At 53.8% G+C, this 19,187-nt stretch overlaps 7 protein-coding genes across 7 annotated transcripts; 5 read left to right on the top strand and 2 right to left on the bottom strand.

Annotated features, from left to right (window-relative positions):
• Positions 1-106: 106 nt before the first annotated feature.
• COL26b_009687 (uncharacterized protein) lies at positions 107-1,908 on the bottom strand (the record flags this gene model as incomplete). Its single annotated transcript, XM_053182407.1, has 4 exons — positions 107-759; positions 815-893; positions 949-1,081; positions 1,136-1,908. The coding sequence occupies 4 exons, from the start codon at positions 1,906-1,908 to the stop codon at positions 107-109; spliced, it is 1,638 nt and encodes a 545-aa protein (XP_053033685.1).
• Positions 1,909-3,890: 1,982 nt separating this feature from the next.
• On the top strand, positions 3,891-5,021 carry COL26b_009686 (uncharacterized protein; the record flags this gene model as incomplete). Its single annotated transcript, XM_053182406.1, has 1 exon — positions 3,891-5,021. One exon carries the CDS (start codon positions 3,891-3,893, stop codon positions 5,019-5,021), a length of 1,131 nt encoding a protein of 376 aa, XP_053033684.1.
• Positions 5,022-7,088: 2,067 nt separating this feature from the next.
• Positions 7,089-8,237, top strand: COL26b_009685 (uncharacterized protein; the record flags this gene model as incomplete). Its single annotated transcript, XM_053182405.1, has 2 exons — positions 7,089-7,296; positions 7,372-8,237. 2 exons carry the CDS (start codon positions 7,089-7,091, stop codon positions 8,235-8,237), a joined length of 1,074 nt encoding a protein of 357 aa, XP_053033683.1.
• Positions 8,238-8,745: 508 nt separating this feature from the next.
• On the bottom strand, positions 8,746-9,605 carry COL26b_009684 (uncharacterized protein; the record flags this gene model as incomplete). Its single annotated transcript, XM_053182404.1, has 2 exons — positions 8,746-9,231; positions 9,582-9,605. 2 exons carry the CDS (start codon positions 9,603-9,605, stop codon positions 8,746-8,748), a joined length of 510 nt encoding a protein of 169 aa, XP_053033682.1.
• A 448-nt stretch (positions 9,606-10,053) lies between these two features.
• COL26b_009683 (uncharacterized protein) lies at positions 10,054-10,839 on the top strand (the record flags this gene model as incomplete). Its single annotated transcript, XM_053182403.1, has 1 exon — positions 10,054-10,839. The coding sequence occupies one exon, from the start codon at positions 10,054-10,056 to the stop codon at positions 10,837-10,839; it is 786 nt and encodes a 261-aa protein (XP_053033681.1).
• Positions 10,840-11,330: 491 nt separating this feature from the next.
• COL26b_009682 (uncharacterized protein) lies at positions 11,331-12,335 on the top strand (the record flags this gene model as incomplete). Its single annotated transcript, XM_053182402.1, has 2 exons — positions 11,331-11,571; positions 11,620-12,335. 2 exons carry the CDS (start codon positions 11,331-11,333, stop codon positions 12,333-12,335), a joined length of 957 nt encoding a protein of 318 aa, XP_053033680.1.
• A 3,142-nt stretch (positions 12,336-15,477) lies between these two features.
• COL26b_009681 (uncharacterized protein) lies at positions 15,478-16,696 on the top strand (the record flags this gene model as incomplete). The annotated part of the gene is made up of 3 exons (XM_053182401.1): positions 15,478-15,553; positions 15,742-16,292; positions 16,346-16,696. The coding sequence occupies 3 exons, from the start codon at positions 15,478-15,480 to the stop codon at positions 16,694-16,696; spliced, it is 978 nt and encodes a 325-aa protein (XP_053033679.1).
• Between the last annotated feature and the right edge of the window lie 2,491 nt (positions 16,697-19,187).

The following is a 19,187-nucleotide window of genomic DNA, read 5'->3' as shown; positions in this document are numbered from 1 at the left end:
GATGGCAAGTGCGAAGTATCCGAATGTCGAAGCCCGTCACCAGAGTGAGGTGCAAACAGCAAGAAATCCAGGCTGAGAATCGACTGGCTAAAACTGTGCCTGGTCTTCAAAAGTTCGGGATGTGAGCGTCTCTCATCTTCTTCGCCATCTCGTCGATGGATGCGATGTAGTAAGACGGGGCAGCAGTCGAGGGACCAGGAATACCGAGCTGCTGTTGCTGCTGCTGCTGACGGATCTGGGGCAGATGGACGTCGGTGTAGAACTCCTCCTCTTCGAGCCAGTTGCCGTCGCGATCGAAGATCTGGGCGTACTCGTCGAGAAGACCCTGAGAGTACCAAAGCTTCATGTCCTCGCGCCAAGGGAAGTTGAGGTCGCTCCAGAACCGGGTGATCGGGTCCTTGAAGGCAGGCTGGCGGCGCCAGAAGGGCAAGGTGATCACGACCAGCTTCGCGAGCAAGAGCTTCATCTTGCGGATCTCCTCGGGCTTCGCCTTCTTCTCCTCATAGATGCAAATCATCGCCATGCGAATAGGCATCTCGAAGCTCTCCATCAGGCCCGGCTGCGTAAACTGGTAGTGGTAGAAGCGGCCAGAGAGAAGTGGGCCGTAGTACTCGACGGCCTCCTTGACATTTTCGAGGAAGTACTTGCAGCCGCTATCGATGTCGAGCTTGACGCAAGTGCGGTAGTTCATGGCGTTGAAGAGAACGAAGCGCGCATCCCACTTCTTCTGGCCTCGGTCGATCTTCATGCCTACCAGAACTGGAGAAATTGTCAGAAAACCGCATCATACTGCAGCTCGCAGGCGTTTTCTTACATCCGTTGTAGAGAAAGACGATGATAGGGCCAACCTGCTTGACATCATACTCGTCCATCTTCAGGAATGTCTTGCCATTCTGTTCAACAACACGATTAGGATACAGTTATTGTGAAGTCAAGTTCGTGCCTTACCGCGTCAGCAGGGGGAAGGTGCTCGGCAAACCAGGTCGAGTCCGTAACCAGAATATCGCGGTGAGCCAGGGCGTTCATACTACCCTTCTTGAAGGCAAGGGTGACATCCCATCCGTGCTTGGCACCAAAGAGCCTGCGAAGGCGAAAGTCAGCAGGCGACTAGTATTCACTTTGTTGGGTCACTCACTCGCGGCGGCGGTCTCTCTCGCGTGCAGCCAGCACCGCCTTGGCGAGAGCCCCCTCCTTCTCGACTTCCTTCTTCTCGGCCTCGGCGGCGGCGGCAGCAGCAGCGGCACCGTCGTCTTCCTCTTCGATAGCCACAGCAGAGTCCTCGTCCTCCGACTCAGAGTCCTCGAAGGAAACGGCGACGCCCTTGCCCTTGTCCAGCTTGACCTTCTCCTTCCGGGTCAACTTCTTCTTTTCGGCGAACAATTCGACGGACGCCGCGGGGCGGCCGCCGCTGCCGATGGGAGTGTCGATGGCTTCGCGGGCCGCCTTTCTGGCCTTGGCCTGGACCTTCTTTTTGGCCGCGCGCTTCGAGTTCTTCTTCTGAGCCATCTCGCTGTTGTTGCTGTAGTCGCTGTCGCTCTCGTCACTGCTATTTTCTTCACTGTCGTCGTTCTCGCCGCCGTCGTCTCTACTATCTTCGTCGGCGGTAGTGATGTCGGTGTTTTTGTAGGATCCAGAAGAAGTCTTGGTCGAAGTTAGAGGAGGAAAATCCACAACACTGGCAGTGTAAGGTGAGGTATTCTTCAACTTTGCAGCACGAGGTGACTGAATTTTAGAGCTAGGCTCCAAGTTCGTCGAGCTGCCTTGACCTTCCCGAGTGAGCTTCTCCTGGTCGAGGACAGCAGAAGGAAGTGCTGCCAGAGATGCAGCAGGGGTGAGGCTTTGCGCGGACAAGGACGGGAATTCCTCCGCTTCAATGGTGATATCCTGCCTCAGGGGGCTAGGCTTCATGCCCTTCGGCAGGCGACATGAGCCCAGGAGCGCATCTTTAGGAATTTGTGAGACACACGGTTAGTAGGCAGTCGGGACCAATTCAAATTCAAAGGAACTTGAAAGACGATGGCACGCAACAAACCCAATGTCAAACTGGTCTGTGGAAAAAGATGAGATATGCGTGAGTGATTGGGTTGGTTGTGTCTAAGAACGCTTGGGTGCAGTGCAGCAAACTTAGGATCTCAGAAATCTCAAAAGAAAACTGCTTGTGTGAAAGTTCTGTGTGAAAGTTCTGTGTGAAAATTCTGAGGCAGGTGAGCATCCCACGTCGGCAGGTAGCTGGTGTGCTGTGGTAAGTGATCCTTCCCCTTCTGTTCTTTCAGGCTCACCTTCGCCTTGCCCAGTGCCTACCAAGAGGGAAGGGGTCTACATGTATTCCGGGCCTATCTAGTACTCCGCGGAAGCAGAGATCTTCTCTGATGAGAGATCATATTGTTGCAACTCGATTTTTGAGGAAGGCCCCCTTCGCTCAGTCATTTTGATATTTCACCCCTGAAGCCTTGAATGAAATATGAACCCTTAAGCAGACCTCATGAATCTGGCTTGGGCTTCTTTAAGAAAATCAATTCCTTCAGCGACTCGGTAAATTCCTTGACCTGAGTGGTTGAAAGCTTTCTAGCTGTAGGTAGAAAGAATGAGCAGAGGAAAGAGTGCCCCACTTGGTCGCTCCCTACTTTCTTTATTGCGGTAAAGAACCCAAAGCTCAACGCTGGTTTTGTCCGACACAAACAGACATTGCTATGATGTATGGTCTTTCTGTCAGCCCAGCCATGGCGAAGAGACCACTGCCTAGGTACCACAGCAAACTGGCGGTAGAATCTTCGTCAAAAGAAAGCCCAGACATTTGCGTCCGCAACCTCGCTGTTGCACTGCAAGTTTGTTTGAATTTGACTTCTGCGCGGCCAAGCTCCCGTGCCGCTGCAAGGGTCATATTTCGAGAAACAAAGGCAGAATGTCGCAAGCCGGTGGGCGAACAGCGGCCGGGTTGGGTCAACGTTGTATCAAAATTCTCCGAGTTTATCAAGACCAATAAAAGCAAATAAACCCTATTCGTTTTTTCAAGATCGAGAACATATTTACTCCCAACCGGAAGGAAAATAAACAATGAAGCGAAGAAGATGAAAAAAATCATCCAGGACAGTGGTCGCAGATCATCCATCGTCGTTGTCGTCTGTATGCTTACATAAGCGGGAGCAAGGACAAAGAGCAAAAGACCGGCCGCCCAAGGAAACATCACAATCTCTGGGGCATGGGCGATATAAGGTCAAAACGACCCCGGTCTTCGCTAGTCATGTCCATCCCTACCTCGCTCTCGCTATTTCCTGTTCAGACCATCGATCGGACCCACTCCCAAGCCGATCCTCGCGGATTGGACAGCCGGCATTAGAGTTGACCGGCGCCCTTGCGGGGCGGACGGCAGAGGTTCCATCGGAGGAGGGCACTTGGTGAGCGCTTGGCGCTTGCACTTACAGGGCATCATACCTACCAAACCTGAGAGGCACAACGCGCTACATTGATGGAAACCCGCCAATCTTTCTGACTGGATCAAACCTTAAGAAAACCAGCCAAGACAGACAATGTCAAGGCCTTTGATGCTCGGGAAAGTATCACCGCACAACGAGACAAACCTCGGGAGTTGCACGGGGAACCGGAGTCCGTCATCATCTTCCCAAACAGACGGCGCCCCGGTATGCCCCTTTACACGGGCCTTGGAGACCAACCGATTCGCGGTGGTGAGGTTGCCATCTCCACCGTCCCCCGTTTAAACTCGGACTCATGATCCGGCCCGAGAAACATTGACACCTGCCCGAGTCCCCCGTGTTCATGATAATAATGAGCAGTTTCCCTCGAGAAGCGAAGACGGTTTTTACGATGAAATCGACATTCCAATCCATCTTTCACACCAAACCTCACAAACACCTCTACCCATACCCAGCAAAATGAGCTCCTCAACAGGCAACAGAGCCCTCTGGATCGCATCCTACGATGAGCCCGCCCAGGTCATCGACCTCCCCATCCCAGACGCTCCCACCGGCACGGTCGTGGTAAAGATCCTTGCTGCTCCTATCGTCCCTTACACCCACCTCTTCCACTCCGGCAAGCTCGAGCATGTCTCTCTCCCTCCCCCCTACGTGCCCAACCCGAATGCCATCGGCCGAGTGCATCAAGTCGGCCCCGACGCCGTCAAAGTCAAGGAAGGCGACCTTGTTTACGTCGACGCCACCACCCGTGGCCGTGACGATCCCGGAAGGATGATCATGATCGGCCACATTGGCGGCCACGGCGAGGACAAAAAGCTCACCCAGGAGTGGCGTGACGGTTCACTGCAGCAGTACCAGAAGGTGCCACTCGAGAACGTCTACCTTCTCGACGAGAAGCGTCTGTGCGGCGAGCTTGGATATGACTACGCAGCTTTACATTCTATCGCACACTACTCCGTCGCCGCGGGTGCCCTCCTCGAGGCCGCCGATGTCAAGGTGGCCGAGACCGTCATCATCGGCCCCTCAGGAGGTTCGTTTGGCGGGCTGGCCGTCGAGGTCGCCCTCACCGCAGGCGCCAACGTCATCGCGCTAGGCCGCAGCGAGAACAAGCTCGCCGCCATGCGCAAAAAGCTCAACGACCACCCCCGCCTCAAGACCGTCGTCATGACTGGCGACGAGGAGGCCGACGCTGCAGCCATCCGCCAAGCGACCCCCAACGGCACCGGCGCCGAGATCTACAACGACTGGACCCCCGGCGAGCTCAAGAACCCGCCGTACCTCGGCGCCGCTCTGCGCGTCCTCAAGCGCGAGGGCAGGATCATCCTCAGCGGTGGCGCCAGCGAGACTCTGACTATCCCCTACGCCTCCTTCGGCATCATGAACCTCAAGCTGCAGGGCAAGTGGATGTGCGAGCGCCGCACGCTCGAGCAGCTGATCAGGATGATTGAGGGTGGCCAGCTGCGCATCGGCAAGGAGAGCGGCAGCGAGCTGGCCGTGTTCACACTGGACCAACATGAAGAGGCCATCGAGCACGCGCGACTCAACGGTGGCTGGAGAAACTACACCGTTGTCGCGCCCAACCCTTGGTAGAAAAAGAGGGCTCCACAGAATTGTTTTGCTTTTGATATCTTTCTTTCGTCATATGTAGCAAACGCATCAGCGTGCAGTCGATACAGGCTTCAGGCATTTGTGAATATAGGGAAAAATTAGAATTATTGAGCGAATAGAACCCGACTCCGATTATGGGCTTGTGTAACTGAACCTCCGCCCCAAATTTTCCCCCAGGGCTGCAGATGACAAAATGTGCTCTGACTTCTATCATCGACATGGATGTCAGATCTGTCCCTGCATGTTTGTCAATTTCTGAACAAGCGACACGTCACATTGCTGACGAGACCCGAAAACCAAAATCCGACGACGTGGTCCAGAGACGGAGGGAAGGTCTGTCTGTCTTACCTCGTAAGCCAGTCTTACACGACTTGTATCCCGTTGCGCCATTGGCTGACCCTCGTCGAGTAATTAAATAAGGTTTATGTTTCCATCGTAGATCTTGCGTTGACAGCCCAGGGCAGACAGACCGCCGCCAATGCATGTGAATGGTGAATGACTGAGATTTTGTAAGGGCAGCCAGCCAGCCAGCCATGGATACCTCCATAATACCCAACGGGCCAACAAACGTCGCAGCGGTCTTGTCCCCGTGTTTTTATTGCCTGGCGGCTCCTGTGCCGCTTTGCTGCAGGCATTATTGGCGGGGAGCAGCTCCTCCGTTTGCCGGTGTGTTTTGGCAGCCCTCCCAGAGCTCCTTCCAAGCACACGTCGACATGGGTCTGGAAGGGTAGGTACATTGCTGGCCGTTTGTCACTGGCTGGGCTCCGGTCGGTGAAGAGCCGGACGCGCTCATTCACCGGTACGGCGCTCTTATCTCAAACGAAAAGATAAGACGCCATTTGAAGGGGGCCAGAATTTGCAATCATGTACATGGCCATCGTGTAGCTGTGAGATGGCGTCCAAGTATTGGTAGGAGGTACTTTAGCTACCTTACCCAGGTGCGATGTCCGTCTCGTACCTCAGGTGTAGGCAACTTGAAGCTTTGCGGCTTGATCAATAAGAACCCGTTTTGGTGACCCAACAATTGAGGCATGCATACAAATAACAATGATAAAAACAGACAACAACACGAAACATGAATCAATGATACGCAGCAGACCAGCCACTCAGTCTCCTCATTGAATTTAAACTCGTCGGCAATGCCCTGGGGCACTGGAAAGGACCCAAATGCAGCAACATCACCCGAACTGAGGGCCCGTGCACGACGAGCATCCCCTTCCCCGGGCGCTAGCATCGCTCCCGCCGTCGCTGGGATCCCTGTCCACCACATGGCGGGGGGGGGGGCTTGCCAAGGTGCCCCGTGGAGGCACGCTGCACGACCGGTGTGCTTCCCTCCAGCAAGGTTCCCTTCCAGCTTGCCAGCCAGCCCAATCAGGTCGGTCTGCACTTTACACACAACTCGACACACACACCTCGCACGCCGGGACACACCACACAAACGTGGTACCGGCACCAACCAAACTGAGGTAAGGGTATCTGTCAGTCGCTGCAGTCAATCAGTCAGTCAGGTTGGAGGAAAGCAAACGCGCACACAATCAATCAACGGCACTTTCCAGCCTGAGGCCCCCATCTTTTTTCAACTTCACCTCGTCCTCAAGCGGTGCTGCCTCCTCCTCCGTTCGCCGACCTTCAAGGCAGGAAGGCAGGAGACGCTCGTCGGTCGCCGCCTCCCCCGAAATCTGAGCGGATCTGACACACTTCCTGCCTCCAATTCAACTGCCTTCCACCACGATCGCTCTTTTTTCGCTCCCTCGGCCGCCCACGACGACGCGCCGCCGCCGCCTCCACACCCAACCAACCCCCAGCCTCATTCACTCCACATCCATTTGCTGCCTCTCTTGACATCATCGCAGCAAACAATTACTCAGTCTCATGTCTGTCCCTTTCATCGCACTCACTCCGCCGTGAAAGTGTTGCTCATCCCGATCGCTCCATTCGCTCAGACCCTCTCGGTGCCGCGACTCAGGTGAGTTATCTTCGCCATACCGCCAGAACCCGTGTCAGACCCAGTTTCTCATCTCATACAGGTACCGAACCCGACCCAGCATCATGGCCGCCCCTCCAGTCGACCCGCTGGCTGCCGCCACCCAGAACTTGATGGCCGCCGTGCAAGGCTACGTCCGCGCCGCTGTTGCTTCCGAGATGGCCAACGGCCCGGTGCAGCCCCGCCTCGCCAACCCCGACTCTCTCCGTGCCCGTCTCGACACCGCCATTCAAGAGAATCGCGACCTCACGGAGAGGGTCAAGAAGCTCGAGAGTAAGAACCGCCGGGACAAGAAGCGCATGATTTTTCCTTGCCTTGCCACTGAAGATACATGCTAACATGACGTAGCAGACCAGGACAAGAAGAGGGAGACAGTCGGTAGGTTCCTGTCCTACACCGGCATCGACTTCGAGGCCCAAAGAGCCTCTCGCCACTCGGCGGCCAAGCTTGAGTTCCACTTCTTCAAGAAGCTCCCTCTCGAGCTCCGCATGAAGATTTGGAAGTTCGCCCTCCCCGGCGGAAGAATCTTTGAGATGACTGGCCCCGATGGCCACTTCCACCGCATGATGCGCGCCCACGATCCCAACCAGGCCAACCCCGCCACCGTCCGTATGAACTCGGGTCTGCCTGAGATGTGTGTTACCACCCACAAGACGCCCAAGCTCCGCCTCGCCTGCAAGGAGGCCAACGCCGCCTTCAAGGAGGCAGGCGCCTTTGAGTTCGGCCTTTTCGGTGGCGAGTACAAGGGCGTCTGGTTCAACCACTCCGAAGACATTCTCTACCTGCGCGCCGAGCCCTCCAGTTGGACAAACATCGACATGTCCCGCATCGTCCGCGTCGCGCTGCCCCACACCAAGCTCATGACCAAGGACAATTGCACCGCCAAGATGGACACCATCCTCACCCACTTCACATCCTGCCGCGAGGTCATCATGCTCCAGGCCGTTGACTGGGATTATCGCTCCTGTCTTCCTCCTCCCCGCCTGCCCGCGAAGCTCTACCCTCTTCAGGCCGACGACACCATCGGCCACCACGACTACCCCACCGAGATGTCGACGGAGATAGGAAACGTCGCCGTCTGGAGGGACGTCAAGCGCATCGTCGAGCAGCTGTGGATGGAGCACGTGGTCCAGACCAAGGGTCTCAGCCAGGGCAAGGTGCCCAAGTTCGTCGGTATGGAGATGCTGAGAGCCAAGCACACTCTGTTTGACTAGTATCATTGAGGGCAGGTGGTCCGGCTTTTCTTTAAACTCACGACTTTTGGGATTGTATCATATTCAGGCAAAACATCAGGACTCGCAAGGTGTTGGATTCGGAAGGGTTGCTTTTTCCGACAGGTCCCCGAGATGACTTATGGCAAGACACACACGATTTTGTTTCCTCTTTATACGATGACTTGGCAAATGGGGTCTTGACTTGTGGTGTCTGAACGTAGCATTGTCTTCCTTTGATAAACTCTTCTAATTGCTGGCTATTTCTTTGCTAGAGAAACTCATCGAAGCGAAATTCGTGTCGTGTCATCGTATCGTTGTTCCCGACATGTTCTCTCTTCAGTACTCCTTCCCATGATCTCTTCTTCTGATTTTGTCCCCAGCTCTAGATGTATTGTTCCTTCAACGTCATGTCCTAGTGTACAGTCTCCCAGTGTTGTACTCTTACTCCCTTCGCATCAGCAATATCGGCCCGTCTCACCGGCGCTCTCTCATTCTGCTCACCACCTAATCAAGCCGGCAGAGCCTTGGGTATGGGCGTTCGAAAGACCTCCACAGCCTCCACCTCCAGATCTCCTTCGTGATATTCTCTGACCGTGATTTCGCTGGGCCCCTCCTCATTGATCTCACGTAAGATCTCCTTTCGTCTCTCGAAAATGTTTAAGATCACCTCTTTCGCATCTTCCCAACCAATGACATCGCTCTCAGGCGCATCATAGCCTTCCACAACTTGTCTCTCTTCCATGGGCCAATCGGTATCGTCAAATCCATGATAGCCGACAGATTCTTCGTCCTTGATTTTCCGGAAGACTGGTTCCGTTCCCCTGAGTTCCTTCGCATCCATCTCCCAGGAACCGGGCGGATAGACAGCGACAATCAGCCGCTCGCAGTAGTCGAATTTTGGTGACATCAGGAAGTCTCGGCAGTTTGGCGAGCGGAGCGCACAATCTGCGGAAAGATAGATTGTGGCGGGGGTTTCGATCTGTGTTCTCGTGCACTGCATTTCGCATGCGTAGTATATCGCGTCCGTGAAGACATTATACCAGATGCCTCGCATGCGACTCCCCCAGTAGCCGGACTGGAAGCACCCTCTCGACATACACACACCATACGCCTCGCGGCATGCTTCCCGCATGGCAGGCGGGGGGAACTCTGTAAGGAATTTTACTGGTTTCAGAACATCCGTGGAGGAAGCCTCCGGTTCGTAAACCCGAGGCGGAGGAAGGGCAAGGTTCCAGATGCCACGCCGAATCTCAGGCGGGAGCTCTCGGAAGCGATGGAACGTAGTTGCCGCGACTGTCCGAATACAGTCAGAACTGTGCTCTTTCAAGAGAATGCTTGGCTTACCAGGTTGGGGAGCTTCGATGGCATTGGCGGGCGGAAGGCCTAGAAGCCAGCGTGCCGCACCAAAGACCTTCAACATTACGCCGATGGAGAGACTGACGGCAGTTTGTTCCTGTAGATGAAGATGTGTCGTCGTATTTGTAGGTGGGTGGTTGGGGCAGAAGGGCAGGGGCCTCCTGAACGAAGTGGGAGTGAAGAAGGAAGGCAGCTGGCTGCGACCCGCTTCGAATTTTACGTCGACGAGATTAAAACGTGAGATAGGAAGGCGCCTCAGACTTTTGCAGGGGAAGAACCACCTGGACTTGTTCAAGGCAAGAAGCGTGCGGAGGGCAGTCGCGAGACATACGGTTTAATCTCCACATCTTCGAAAGGTTTACCGTTTCTGGAAACAACGCACACATTCAACGACATTCGCTCAACTACATCCCATACGCTCTCCCAAATTTCTTTGAGAATCGACTAATAGTCAACAAAAATGGCGTTCGATACGAGCAATGTCGACGCATCCGATCCGAAACAGACACAATCAGCCGCGACCTTCCACTACTTCTGCAAGCTCCCTCCCGAACTACGTATCAATATTTGGAATGCCGCCCCGCCCAATTCTCGTACAATCGAGATCACCGGCGACGTTCTCGAAACGCTTTCCGATACCGCGCGACTTGTCAACCTACCTAAACCCCCGGCCATCCGCGGCGTCTGCCACGAAGCATGGGAGATCACTCAGAAAAACTGGGTGTATTCTCTTGGACTGCTATACGAAGAGTTTGGAGAAAACTTCCCGGGATTTTGGTTCGACCCGGATACGGACATCATCTTGGATTGGAAATGGTGGAACCGAGAATTCGAAAACCGGCAGTTCTTCGAACGTGTTCGAAATCTCGCCATCTGTTCGCAAGACGTGTGTCTAGAAGAAAACATTGATCACTCTCTTGATTTGATTCGGAGCGTATTGCCAAACATTCACCGCCTCGTCATCCTGGACTTTGACGATGTTCGTCTCGACGGCGAAGAGGGTCTCATTCCGGAGCTTTGTCTGATAGACGACGACGAATACATCATCACCTCCCGCGATTACGGGGAGACTTGGCTTGATTTGGACTACTTTTCTCGGGATTATGATGTCGAGTGGTGGATGTTACAGGAATATTTGGAAAATCGGCTGAAGGAAATCGCTGGATCTGACGAGCAACGGTCTCTCACAATCGAAGGGGCGGAGCTCATTTTCCATCGAATCCGCGACGTTAAAGACCAAAATTAACAGAAATCAGGAAATTGAAAATGGTCAAGTCGAGAATTCTGACAGAGATTAGAGGGAGTAGATGGGCTGGTGGTCAGTTATAGGCGAAGGACGACAGGGGGGAAAGACATCAAGGGCGAGAATGGCTGCAGAGATGAACAGATAAGAGACTGTCTACTTTTCCCTTATGTCCAAATATGCTCTGTAAATCTATTATTATCGTCGTCGTCGTCGTCGTTGTTTGCAGCGTCGTCGTCCGTTATTGTCGACCGTTGCTATCATTCCCTCTATTCGTTTTCCTCCTTCAACTATCATCCTCAGAACGAGGGACGCTGCTGACTGTGAATTTGCAGCTCCTTCCTTGTTCAAAGGATATTTCATCTTTATATTTCTCTCGCGTAGCTCTCTTCCTTCCACCTTTTACCCCCCTCCATCCTTCTACAAACAACTCGAGATTTCTCGCCTCGCACAACCAACCCACCACAGCCTACCTAAATACCCAGATTACCAAAATGGATTCAATGATGAGCCTGATCGAGGTGGCTTCCAGCACTGTTGCCAAGCAGTGCGAGGTCATCACGAGAATGACGCATGCCCTCGCCACGCAAGGTGCACTTTCCGCGTCCCAAACGAACGATCTTTTAGAGATTCAGAAAACAATCAGCAAGACAATCGAATCCCAGGCAAGCACCGTTCAGCGCTTGGCTGAAAGTCGCGCGGCCAGCAAGTGCGACTTCGGCCGAGCAATGCCTGGTAAGTGTTTCCGGTTGATCTCCCTATCAAAACTAACGATACTCGCAGTCACGACCTTCCCGCGCTTCAGCCGAATGCCGCCCGAAATTCGCAAGTCAGTTTGGGAGATGACACTACCAGATGCCCGCGTATTCGTGCCGTACGAGAACGATCAAGACCAAATAGCCCTCCGGCAAGCCTACAAGCCTCCTGCCGTACGAGCTGCTTGCAAAGAAGCTTGGCTCGTCACAGAAGAGAAGGGAAGATTCGCTTTCGGATACAAACATACTCGTACTCATGGGTTCTGGTTTAATCCCAGCAAAGACATTGTATTCGTTCGATACGATGAGGTGTCCGATGACGTCAAGGAAGCGATCAAGTCTGCTCGTACTCAGAACATTGCACTGCAGTGGTATGAATTCTTCTCGCAGAGGACCTGCGTTTCTCGAATGGAGTGGGCCAGGGACTACCTCAAATGCCGAAAACTCATCGTCACAATCCGTCAGCAGGTTATGAGGAGCGTTGAAGACATCTACTGTGCGCGGCTCTTCAAATTGCTTGACCGTGACTATGTCTTTATGTCTCAGAACTGGAAGGACGACGAAGATAACGACGACGATGAAAATGACAATGAAGATGAGGACGATGATGATGGCGGCCAGCAATGGGCCACTTGGGCAAAACTGAAGAAAAGGTTGGAGAAGATTCAGTCCAACCGCCTGGAAAGACAGGACCGTCGTCTCGTTTTTGAAGGCATGGAGCTTCTGTTCAATAAGCGAACTTGATGACGGCGAACAGGGAACCGGGTTTGCAGAAGGATGCAGAGAATCTTTGACCAAGAAGGATCACATCGAAGCAACACAAAGTGAAGCTTATGTTAGACCGTAAGCAAAGCAGATGTGGCAGTGTCGATATTTTATCGAAGAGGCTGGACTTGCGAACGGAGAACATCTCATATACGGCGCGAAAAGTTCTTTTGATGAGGGATTCGTTTTGATCACGGGTCAACTACCTGGGACTATCGGCTTCGGGACTGACCGGCGAGTAGACTAGTTGAAGTCCTCTTTTCACACCAATACACATATCCCTTTAAATTTCTTCGGTTATCGAGTCTTTTCAAGTCAGTGGTCAGTGATGTGTCAAACGGAAAGGACTACAGCATCGCAAAGGCCCCGCCGTCACTTTCTGTTCCGAATTTCAGCCCCGGGGTCTTGGTCGAAACGAAACCTCGAGGTTACTGACCACTGGGCATTGGCACTTTCCAGATCCATGGAAGTTGTTGCCCTTTTACACACAAATTTCCGTATACGCTCCTTCCATGCTTCATAGAAGCCACCCCCTCCCTATTCCTCCAACGAGTTCTTCCTCCCCATGTCTCGCAGACCTCTGCCTCTCTTCGTTCCCTCGCCCTTCTTCTTTCACCTCTCACTCTCGTCCCACTACACAACAGGAAATATCGCCAAGCTACGAAGTTTTTGTTCCCAATATGGATGGACTACACCTTTCCGCCGCCGCCACCGCCCAGGGGGTATCGGAGCAATTCAGAATCATCGAAAAGATGGCACAAATGGGCGCTGAGCAAAGCGCAAGATGCCGGGCGCCTTCCCAAACGAAGAGGCTCATGGGTAATGACCAAACCTCAGCAGTTCGCACGAACGCCTGGCTAACTACTGTGCAACAACAGAGATCCAGAAGGAACTCATCGCTATGATAGAGGTCCAGACTCGCATCATCGAGCGACTCCCGATGATCAGTCGTTAGTTCCGTGTTTTCCTTTGGAAGGGAACCAAGAAAGCTCAAATGGATCTAGGTCCAACTTTCCACAGGTTCTCAAGGATGCCCAATGAGCTTCGACACATGATATGGGAGTTGGCTCTTCCTGGCACTCGCATTTTCTGCCCTCAGCGCGACGCTGGAGACAACATCTGCCTCCTTGAAAAGCACAAACGGCCTGCAATTCTCCATACTTGTAGCGAGTCAAGAAAAGTCGCCGAGAAGCACGGCGACTTCCAATTCGGCCGCAATGGCTCGAGGACTTATGGGTGCTGGTTCAATAACAACAGAGACATTGCTTTCATCCAGGATTTTATGTGGCATCCTAGGAATGCGCAATTGCCTTTGAACAACTGCAAAATCATTGCTGTTGAGTGCACTAACTTTACGACTAAGAATGACTGCATTGCGACTATGAAATGGATTTTGGGGCATGTACCAAAGTGTCAAAAGGTCATCATCTGCTCTCGCCCTGATTCTGATAACCTCAGGTCACCGCAGATGTTCGCGCTTCGTGACAATGAGCAAGTAAGGATATTTGGTACCCTTTATGAGGGTGCAGCTACATGGGGAGACTCAAAGAGGATTCTCGAGAATTTCTTCAGCCAGCAGGCAACCCTCGATGCGTTGCAAATCACGGAGAAGGAATTGCCGGGGCTGGAGGGTAAGGAGGTGCTGGAAACTCTCAAGCCATGAGCTTACAGTCAACCTCAGGGCTCAGCCGAGATAGTCATTTGAACTTCAAGGGGCCGAGCATCGCCTGGTAGATGACGAAGCCTCGATCAGGCTTTCTAGAAGTACCAAAATAGAGCTAGCTGCTGTAGACATCAACATGACACTGATGCTATGTCATGCATTCTCTGACGTTGCTTTTGATCTTCTCGTCCTCTCTATTCTCTAAGCCGTAAATGCTTCCTCACTGTTTCTTCACCAAACCTCGTGAGGCTTATCTTGTAAGTCAAAAGGGCATTACCACAGAATTTCCATCGAGCGTTCAAGCCACCGCATCCGACTCCGACTTACCCTCAGGTTCCACCACAATTTCGGCTTGGGACTATGGGAAGCAACCTGGATAGACATGGCGCCGTATGTTCAATTTCTTTTTTTCTTTTTTTTTTATCTCGATTGGGGCCTCTCTGCTTTTCAACAACCGTGGCCGCCTCACACCAAAAAGGCTGACAAGAACGACCCGAAAGTACGTCGCTGCCGCATATACCAACCCATCCTCAAACCCAGAAATGGAGACGCAGTGGTCAAGTGCTTTCGTTGCGGTTTGCGCTGCCTGCGATATATCCCTCCTGAGCGTAAACGACATGGAAAAGCATGCGGGGCACACAGACGACTTGGAGCGGAACATGGAAGAGTCCTTGGAGTTCCAAAATGCATTCCTCGAGCTTCTACGAACGAAACACCAAGCACGAAGGGTGTCTGCAAACGAGGTCTACAAGACATATACCCAAAGCCCACAACATCCAAGCATACAGCCACCGCAATGGAAGTCCTTGAATGAGTTCGTCTTCTGGCTTGGCCAAGAAGGTCTATACACCGTCGACAGGAAGCCGGACGGCCTCCACCTCGCCTACATCGCACCCATCCACCGGACGCCCGCTGCTCACGAGCGCGAAGAGGGACGGCGACGGCACGTCCACGAGAATAAAGTACCACGGGAAAGCTCCATGAGTGTGTCGGCAAACCAAGCAAAGGATGGATCTTGCCCTACACCTGCCGGGGCTCCTGGGCAGTTCGACTTCGATCAGACTGTCAAACTCCAGCTTCCAATCCGCTCTCGTACAGAACATCGGCAGACATCTAGAACAAACCCTCGGTCAGTGGTATTTGAAGTTCATCAGGTAAAGAAGAGAACAGGCGGAACGTTGTAGATAGTTTGGCTCACACAAAGGCTACAAAGGTGTAAAACAGATTCTGCAGTTTGTAAGAGTGATACTCAAAAGACAAGACTGGATGGGTTTGGTGATCCGTGCACAGCATGATCCGCGCTAGTCCAAGAGAGGCATGGTGCGGGGTAGGTAAGCTACCTTCCGCCAGTGAGGTCTGCCTTGAGTGTGTCGCGGGGCAGCTTTCTTCTGGGTTCCATCGTCAACAACATCGTCACATTCCACTGACATTGAGCCACCACCACTTCGGGCTGCGAAGATGAGTACGGTTCACATCAAGTCGCCGGCGGAGTTCCAGAAGCTCCTGTCGAGCTCCCGCATAGTCGTCGCCGACTGTGAGTTTCTCCATCCCCAACACCTACTGGAGCCGGAGCACTCTTCCCCTTGACATCCTTGAAGTAGATGGCTGGCAGGCTGCTTCATTGGACTCTGGATGGTCTGGATTGAAGCAATTTCGCCGTTACCTGGGTTGCTAATGTACTCTCTCTTGCTTGAGGTTGCTGACAAATTGGGCTCTCCGCAGTCTACGCCGACTGGTGCGGTCCCTGCAAGGCCATTGCTCCCCTCTACGAGCAGCTCTCGTCCTCCCTGTCACGCAAAGACGTCGTGACCTTCGTCAAGATCGACGTCGAGGCCCAGAAGGATATCGCCAGCACCTACGATGTCACCTCCCTCCCGACCTTCATGGTCTTCCGCGAAGGCAAGGCCATCCAGAAGGTCCAGGGCGCTGACCCCCGCAAGCTCCAGGAGGTTGTCAAGAAGTTGGTGAAGGAGGTCGAGGGCGGATCTGCGTCTGGATCTGGCGAGGGTTCTGGCAGCTCGAGCGGCGGCAGCTGGAGAGGCGCTGCGCTCCCGCGTGGCTACACCGACATCACCGATCAGATTGAGCCCAAGGGCTGCGAGCTTCTGAATGCCGACGAGGACTTTGGTCCCGTCCGTGTCTTGTTCGATACCTCTAAGCCCAGCGCGCTGGCCAAGAAGGAGGGAGCCAAGGACTGGGTTGAGAGTGGCGCTGACGATCAGCTTCTGCTGTTCATGCCGTTCCAGTCCATGCTGAAGCTGCACACCCTTCAGGTACGTTCATCGTTGAGATACAAGCAATCTAGCCTTGCTGACCAACATCGCAGCTGACCTCTCTTCCTCCTACCGACGACGACGACGATGAGGCTCCGATGCGTCCCGGCACCATCCACCTCTACACGAACAAGCCCCATAACCTCGACTTCAGCGAGGCCGACGATACACCTCCTACGCAAGCCATCACTCTCACCGAGAAGGACTGGAACGCCGACGGCACTGCCAACATTGGTCTTCGGTTCGTCAAGTTCCAGAACATCAACAGCTTGATCATCTACGTCACCAAGGGCGACGGCGACGGCGAGAAAGTGCGCCTTGACAGAGTGCGCCTCATCGGCGAGTCGGGTGAGAAAAGAGAGATGGGCAAGCTGGAAAAGATTGGCGATGAGGCCGGCGAGTAGGGGGAGCCTCTCAGTTAAAGATCGGACTAGTGGAGAGGATGAAAATTCTGCGGAAATGCCCTCGATATGAGACATGAATAGAGCCCAAGTCATAGAGGTTTCTCGCAAGTAGCTACGCGGGAAGCCGCAAAACAAGACCAAAGCACGGCCTGCCTGGGCCATTTACAAGATCGCAGGTGCAGCTTCGCGGTGACAACTTGGGTACATTTACGTGACCTGGACGATGCGCCTACTACTGCACGCGTTGCCAAGCTCAGGACGCGATTCCGCAATGGATCTAGAACCGCTTTATTCGCGCGTCCATGTGGTCGAAGAGGAAAGCCTCGATCCAAGGTGAAAATATGTCCGGCCTCTCTTGCGCGTTCCAGCGGTTACAAGCCGACAGGAACAAGTGAAGAAAGGCCGGCTGCAATTAAATTTGTTCTGGGGCACGATTGACGCATTTGAAATCCATTGATTATGGGATTCCAGCAACAGGGGAAACTGTAACGAATCGTGCCAGCCGCACGAAGAAAAAAGGAAGAAAAAAGGAAGTCTTCGTGAAGATCGCGCTCGAAAAAGACTTTTTTATATCGCGACCCGTCGCTGCACGGCCGCTAGAGTGGAGCCGCCCGCGCTTAGGTTATCTCTGCGGAAGAACTATTCTGCCGGAAAGGAAGGACGGTTCATTCAGGTTGACGGGGCGGGGACGAGCTGCTGGATGGGCCCTGACTGGCAACTGCGCCTGCAGGTTGGAAAAAAAAAAAAAAGAAAAAAGAAAACGACGGGAAGGTGGAAGGAAGACATGGTCTGTGCACCCGCCTGCAGCTCACCTGCGAGGTCCAGTGTCCGGCTGCATCCACACCGACGCCCAGTCCCCACACTTTCACTCAGTGTGCGACGAAGAGCACATCGGTATTGAGCCAACTAGATAACCCCAGTCGTCATCCAATGTCGACAAAGATGACGGCGAGCACCATATGAACACACCATCTCCGTCTTCGACCTCGAGCCATCGCGTGGGCCTAGCTCCCACCCCCTTCGCCAACCACCGAGCGACGCATGCGGATCCCAGTCCGGCCCAGATACATTGACATTCTGCACAGTGAATTGGAACCAAGACTGTACACGCAACAGGCGGAACCAACAAATCGACCACTGAATGACCGGGGCTGACTCCTGCCCACAGGTCTAGACAAGCCTCTAGGGGCCGCGCAGGGGGTCAAAATGCGACAGAGGAGTGGAAGAGTCGACCAAATGGTCACGCAACGCCATCAAGTGGCCGTCTTGTTCCCTTCAGATTGATTGCAGCGAGGCCCACGACAAAGCGAAAGTATCAGATATGAGGGGCCGCCAGGAGAAGAGCAATATGCTTAAACCAAACTTCGTTTTCCACATTCGTATTGTTTCTCCGACCCAAGTTTCCAGCAATCGATATCCGGCCCGGTATCAACAAGGTCAAACCCCCCATTGCCATATCGCCGTATCCATTCCCTGGCCTCCGCCCGTTTATCAACGTCAACTTCGGCGAGCTCCTCGCGACGCCCGCCCCTCTTCCGATGCCACCACTTCCCCGACCCTACCCCGGCCAACGTCTTGGCACCTTACCCATCACCCTGCAGCGGCGGCGTGGTAGCAGCAGTCCGGCACCGTGCGATGCCATATTACGGTCCAGATGATGGGCATACCTCAGCTACTACCTACCCAAGGTAGCCCGACAGTCGCAATCACTAACGTATGTAGAACCCGCCGCTCATCGCCAGCTGATGGGATCACGAAGCTACCGCCGCCCAGATTACCGCACACCGCAAGTCTTGGCCTCTGCCAAAATTAGATTGCCATGTCGTGTGCATCGCGGTTTCCGGGCAAGTCGAGTGACAACCCACCGAATGCGGTCTCCCAACAATGCGTTTTCCCTTCTCGCCAGGACGCCGGAAACCCCATTCACGCAGAAACACAAAATCTCACCCTGCCTGCCGAACCCCAGGCTTGCCGGGTATCGAGGTGCATCCATCGCCCGCTCTGACGACAGCGCGTCATTCACTGCCGGCACCACTACCTGATTGGGGCAGTCATGGCGCCCAATAGTTCCATTCTTGCGGCGTACCGTCGTGACATCCCACGTTGCTTTTGTCCACTAAACAGCACCGCAGGGACGGTAGATGACCATGCCTCTAGACCTTAGTCAAAGTTGACAGCCATCAGATGATCGGGACTAGCCCCAGTTTCACCAGTGTGATGGGGAGCTTCCGGACGGGCTCTCAAAACCAGCTTACATTCCCGCCGCCGCTCGCTTTCAGGTGAGAGTTCGTTCCGTCGGCTCTTCTTGTCGTTTCACTTTCTTCCTTGCAAAAACAAGACCTCCTTCTCCTTCTCCGCCTTCTCCTGCGCGCGCCCGGCCTGCTCGCTTCACCTCGCAATAATCCCCGATTGGCGTCGCCTGTATCTTTCATTGCCTCCAGTTCATCAACCTGGGGCGAGTTGTCAAGTCTCGAACACACATCGCTCACCC

The sequence above is a fragment of the Colletotrichum chrysophilum genome (assembly GCF_026319265.1).
Source record: "Colletotrichum chrysophilum strain AFK26 chromosome Unknown scaffold_95, whole genome shotgun sequence".
In the NCBI taxonomy this organism is placed as follows: Eukaryota; Fungi; Ascomycota; class Sordariomycetes; order Glomerellales; family Glomerellaceae; genus Colletotrichum; species Colletotrichum chrysophilum.
Note: the sequence above shows the minus strand (reverse complement) of the source record. Positions and strands in the feature narration are given on the sequence as shown.